The sequence below is a fragment of the Arvicola amphibius genome, chromosome 3 (assembly GCF_903992535.2).
Source record: "Arvicola amphibius chromosome 3, mArvAmp1.2, whole genome shotgun sequence".
Taxonomy (NCBI): domain Eukaryota; kingdom Metazoa; phylum Chordata; class Mammalia; order Rodentia; family Cricetidae; genus Arvicola; species Arvicola amphibius.
This window is the reverse complement of record NC_052049.1, coordinates 134,496,909-134,502,908: the sequence shown is the minus strand read 5'-3', so window position 1 is coordinate 134,502,908 and position 6,000 is coordinate 134,496,909. Positions and strand designations below refer to the sequence as shown.

Sequence of the window (6,000 nt, the reverse complement as noted above, 5' to 3'; positions counted from 1 at the left end):
CTTTCTTTCTTTCTTTCTTTCTTTCTTTCTTTCTCTTTTTTTTGGTTGAGACAGGGTTTCTCTGTAGCTTTGGAGCCTGTCCTGGAACTAGCTCTTGTAGTCCAGGGTGGCCTTGAACTCACAGAGATCCGCCTGCCTCTGCCTCCTGAGTGCTGGGATTAAAGGCGTCCAGCTTCTCCCAATTCTTAAGTAATAGTCCTGGAAAACTTGTTCTTTGCTGTGTGGTGATGACTACAGGATCCCATAACCTCTGAAAAAGCTATCAGATAAAGACTAGAAAACCAACCTAAACTGGATCAGTCAATCAGTTCAAGCTGGGACTTTTTTTTTTTTTTCTTTTGGTTTTTCGAGACAGGGTTTCCCTGTAGTTTCTAGAGCCTGTCCTGGACCTAGCTCTGTAGACCAGGCTGGCCTCGAACTCACAGAGATCTGCCTGCCTCTGCCTCCCGAGTGCTGGGATTAAAGGCGTGCGCCACCACCACCTGGCTCAAGATGGGACTTGAAGACTCTAGCCAACCCGATGGTGTTTAAATTTAAGAGGTATTCTGGCTACCAAGATGGTGTCTTCTACCAAATGTTAGAAGAAGCTGAAAAGGCTGGTAATGGGGAGAGAGGAGGAGATGAGGCAGGTAAATAGAAACTAAGGAGAAAGATGGAGGAAAAATATAAAGAGTATGAGTCAGGCAGTGGTGGTGCACGCCTTTAATCCCAGCACTTGGGAGGCAGAGGCAGGCGGATCTCTGTGAGTTTGAGGCCAGCCTGGTCTACAGAGCTAGGTCCAGGACAGGCTCCAAAGCTGCAGAGAAACTCTGTCTCGAATACCCGCCCCCCCCCCCAAAAAAAAGAGTGTGAGTGACAAGAAGAGTTAGACAGAAAGCCAGAGACAAAGTAGTTCTTTTTATCTCCAGAGGTTTCCAAGTTCTATGCTCCAATCCCTTATGATATGGCTATTTTTCCTTTCTTAGTTTTTTGACATGTCCCTACAGTCCTCCAGTAAGGCTATCATAACTTAAACAGCTAAATTACTTGCACTCAAAACAGTGATGATGACCCCACACATATACTGCTCATCTGCCTCCTCTTTACCCAAGGTTTCTTAAGAGGTCATTGAATGACAGGCACTATACTAGATCTTTTTCCTACAGAGTGAGAGAGGAAAAAAAATGAAGGAAAAGACACACCAGAGTCTGCCAGTATGTAATTCTCTGACAAGAATAATACAATGAAATCCTGCCTTAAAAAGAAAAGAAGGAAGGGAAGGAGGTAGGGAGAGAGGGAGGGAGGGAGCAAGGGAGGGAAGAAGGGAGGGAGGAAGGGAGGGAGAAAGGAAGGAAGGAAGGAAGGAAGGAAGGAAGGAAGGAAGGAAGGAAGGAAAGAAAGAAAGAAAGAAGAGGAGTTAGTAAAATAAAGGGCACACAGGATGCAGAAAGGGACAAGAACAAATTTAATTATGCATGCTTGGGCTAAGTTTACAAAAATAACACTACTACAAGTTATTTTGCAAGTGTGGCTATTGTTATATAAACTTTGTACTACTGCACAAAATACACAGCGAATATAGCTGCATATTGATGTATTATATATACTTATTAAACACATCCATTGAGCAAGAGCACATATACAAACCCACTTAGAACATACTTCAAAAAATTTAAGATTTCCAAGACTAATTTCAAGGTTATCTGTACTTGTCACCTTTTATGCTAATTTAGATCCTAACCTCACACACAACTCTTAGTGTTTCTCAATAGGTTCTCTATAAAGAACTGTCACCCTTGAAATCCTAATGTTCTAAAAGAGATACCTATAAACTGATGGGATCTGTGACAACTATTTCTTGGTTTAGTTATCTGAAGATATTGTCTGGGTGCTATCCCAGGCCGGCTTGCTACCAAAGCCCTACAGTGGTAGACCCTTAGTATAGGGAACTTGATGAAGCAACCCACGGATGGGAAACTTACTGTCCAACATTATTATCCTTGCTTTCAGATTTTCAGTATTTTAATTAAGGGCTATGTCTTTGTGGATTACCTTCCTTTATTCTTCCAGCCAGAGTCATGTTGGGAGGATGCTGGGAGTAGGATTAGCTTGACTTTCTCCTTTACATTCTTCTGTCCCTGCTTAGCCCATGTTTGTTTGTTTGTTTTTCTTGTTCCTCAGTTCTCTTAGAGCAGCTCTGCTGTTGGCTGGCAAGTGAATTTCTGGTGACTACAGTTCCTTAGTTACGTCTTAGTGATCCAACCAAATCAGTGTCCCCCCCTCCATTCTTCCTTGTGTTTGACCGTATGCATGTGTGGGGTGGGTCTGGGTAGAAGGGAGGGAAGGGGCAGGATACGTGGAATCTCTAGGGTATAAGGGGGAGTAGGGGGCACAGTTAGTTCTAAGTGGGCTTTTATGGTACCTTTTGTGGGGGTGAGGACAGGTTGGTGTCACACCATCTCCCTCTCCTCAGTCATATAGCTTGGACACCCTGCTTGGCCCTATGGCTGCCTGTTCCTGGGAAAGTTTTTGGAAGGTCATTCAGGACAAAATGGTCATACTGCCATCTGCCCTGGAGTTAGTCTGCAGACAGGGGCAACTTGTGGCTGATCCCAGCCTATAGTGGGAAGTGGGAATAAAAGGATGAGGGCAGAGAAGGGCTCCTTGGAACAGGTCTGAAGTACAGTATGAAGCTCTGGGGAATCGGGAGGTGAAGAAGACTGGGTGGGAGGACCTTCCAGAGAGGATGCAAGGGAAACTCCCTGTTGTTGACATGACTGGGGTGGGTGGGAGTTGTCATTGCCAATTGAGCTACTGGTTCTAATGAATCGCATTCAGAATATTCAGTAGAGTTGACACTGTAAGGGTTGGGGAAACCCAGCTCATCTTTTCTTGGGGATGGGGGAAGGCAGGAGAACGCTCCTTCCTCCTAAGCCCTTAGTGTATATACTGAGATTTATTTATTTGTTGGTTTTTTGAGACAGGGTTTCTCTGTAGCTTTGGAGTATGTCCTGGAACTCGCTCTGTAGACCAGGCTGGCCTCAAACTCATAGAGATCCGCCTGCCTCTGCCTCCCGAGTGCTGGGATTAAAGGCAGCGGGTGCCACCACCACCCATCCCTGTGTACTGAGTTTTAAATGACAACATTCATCCTACTGACATCTTTGTCATAGGGTTACTATTGCTATGATGAAACACCATGACTAAAAGGCAACTTGGGGAGTGTGGTGGCTTGACTAAAAGTGGTCCCCATAGACCCAAGGGAAAGATACTTTTAGGGGGTGTGGCCTTGGCGGAGTAGGTGTGGCATTGTTGGAGAAAGTGTATCAATGCAGGGGGGTGGGCTTTGAGGTATTGGATACTCAAGCCAGGCCAGTGTGTCTCAGTATCTTCCTGCTGCCAGATGTAGAACTCTCAGCCTGCACACTGCCATGTTTCCCACCATGATGACAAGGGACTAAACCTCTGAAACTATAAATCAGCCCCATTTAAATGCTTTCCTTTATAAGAGCTGCTGTGGTCATAGTGTCTCTTCACAGCAACAGAAATCCTAACTAAGACAGGCAGGAAAGGGTTTATTTGGCTTCACTTACCCTGAATCAAAGTCTATTGAGGAAAGCCAAGACAGGAACTTAAACTGGGCAGGATCCTGGAAGTACAAGCTGAGGCAGGGGCTATAGAAGTACTGCTTACTTGTTTGCTCCTTATAGTTTGCTCAGCCTGCTTTCTTACAGAACCCAGGACCACCTGCCCAGAGGTGACAACATCTACAATGGGTTGGGCCTTCCCCTCCCCAACCACTAATTAAGAAAATGTCCTAAGGCTTGCCAAATCCCTGTCCTATAGAGTCATCTTCTCAACTGGAATTCTCTGCTCTAGTATGACTATCTTGTGTCAAGCTGACATAAAATTAGCCAGGACACCCTCTTACCCATCTGTATTTTACTATCAAATCCATACAAGATAATACAGTTTAAAAAATACCAACTCTTTAAAGTATAACCTTCTCTCTGTTTATAAGCAAATCCTCATTTTCAAAACAGAAAATATTTAATGAAAATGCAAACATGAAAAGACTAAGGTAACAGGTACAGTCACATGCACCTGTAGTCTCAGCTACTGGGGGGGAGGGGGCTAGGGCAGGAGGCTCCCTTGAGTCTAGGAGTTAGTGAAAAGATTAAACTTTCCTTTAAGATACTTTTCTGAAATGTAAATGCTAGTTTTCCCCTCAGGCCTTTACATATATGTACACACACACACACACACACACACACACACACACACCCCTCCATCCCCCTTTTTAGGTAGAAAAGTAGTAGGTTTAGGCAGCTATATTAACTGAGCTGCAATTGTTGAGAATGGACAAGATATTGTTTGTAAACTGATTTGATATTAAAGAGTCCAAAAAAATTCTTTGGCTATTTATAAGCTACTTATGTCTCAAGATCTGAAAAGTGATAGCTATTATAATTCAACTTGTTTTGTATCTATAAAGACTGGGGTTCGATCCTTAGCTCCCTCCTCCCTGAAATAAACCAACTAAACCAACCCATGGATCATCATCAAAACACTGCAATATTTGTGTCTATATCTATATAGTATGTGTGTGAATATTCTCTGTATATGTGCCCATGCTTGCTAGTGTACTATCAATAATTAAGTTATATGTAAACCATATTACACAAAAAGATTTAACAAAGAGGAGGTCTGGCTTGAAAGTAGACTCAGAGGTGTACGGTAAACAATAGCACAAAGCAGCTGAGATGAAAACCAAGTGTACACTATGAAAATTATAAAAAGGCAGATTTTTTAATCAAGATAGGTAATTCCAAATATCTTTTAGTTTCCAACATTGAATTTTACACCTCAAGAAATGGTAAATGGTATGGCTAGATAGAAATCAAGCAGATACACAATTATTTATTAAGAAAATTCAAAAGAAGGGGCTGGAGAGATGGCTCAGCAGTTAAGAGTATTTGTTGCTCTTCCAAAGGACTTGGGCTTGATTCCCAGGGCCCACATGGAGACTCACAACTATTTGTGACTCCAGTTTGGCCAGATCTAAGACCTTTTTCTGGCCTGTGAGGGCAACAGGCACATATGATGCACATACATACATACATACATACATATATGTATATATATTCAAACACTCATATGCATAAAATAAAAATAAATAAATCTAAAAATGTTTTAAAGAAAATTCAAAATCTATTCTTGCTCTAGGGCAGCAGTTCTCAAACTGTGAGTCAAACCCTTTGGGGGGGGGTCACATATCAAATATCTGACCTATCAGATATTTATATTATAATTCATAGCAGCAGTAAAATTACAGTTATGAAGTAGAAACAAAATAGTTTTATGGTTAGGAGTCACCAATGTTATCATTCTGCTGATCTTCTCTGCACCTGGGTACCCTGTCCGCTCTCTCTCTGTATGGCATATCTGTCTGTCTCCTGCTCACTGCGGGCCTCAGGTCAGTGTCATGAATGGTAACAACCACAACATGAGGAATTGTATTAAAAGGTCACAACATTAAAAAGGTTGAAAGCCATTGCACTAGGGTAAATTGTAAACATTACCAAAGTTTTCCTCATCATGGAAAAGTCTGGCCACTTGCTAGCTGCAGAGAAGAATATTAAAACAACATACACTCCAGTTATTTTAAGAGCACTGGGTAAAACTGAGTAGAGTTGTACACCTGTAACCCCAACACACAGGAAGTAGACAGAGAATGACTTCAAGTTCAAGAACAGCCTGAGGTACACAGAAAAACTCAAGGTCAGCTTAGGACACTACCAAAACCAACCAACAACAACAGAAAGAAAGGGGCTGGAGAGATGGCTTAGCAGTAAAGAGTACTGGCTGCTCTTTCAGAGGACCCATGTTAGCTTCCCAGCACTCACTGGGCAGTTGACAAACTGCCAGTAACCTCACTTCCAGTAAACCTGACACCCTCTTCTCGTACCAGGCACGTACAAGGTATAAAACATACATGCAGGCAAAACACCCATAAACATA

The 6,000-nt window shown here is 42.6% G+C and overlaps 1 protein-coding gene across 1 annotated transcript in view; it reads right to left on the bottom strand.

Moving 5' to 3' along the window:
- Positions 1-6,000, bottom strand: part of Csnk1g1 (casein kinase 1 gamma 1) — a 151,060-nt gene that overhangs the window by 70,788 nt on the left and 74,272 nt on the right. The window contains exon 5 of the mRNA XM_042054723.1: positions 5,562-5,680. Within this exon, the coding sequence (XP_041910657.1) occupies positions 5,562-5,680 (119 nt within the window). The remainder of the gene's footprint in view (positions 1-5,561; positions 5,681-6,000) is intronic.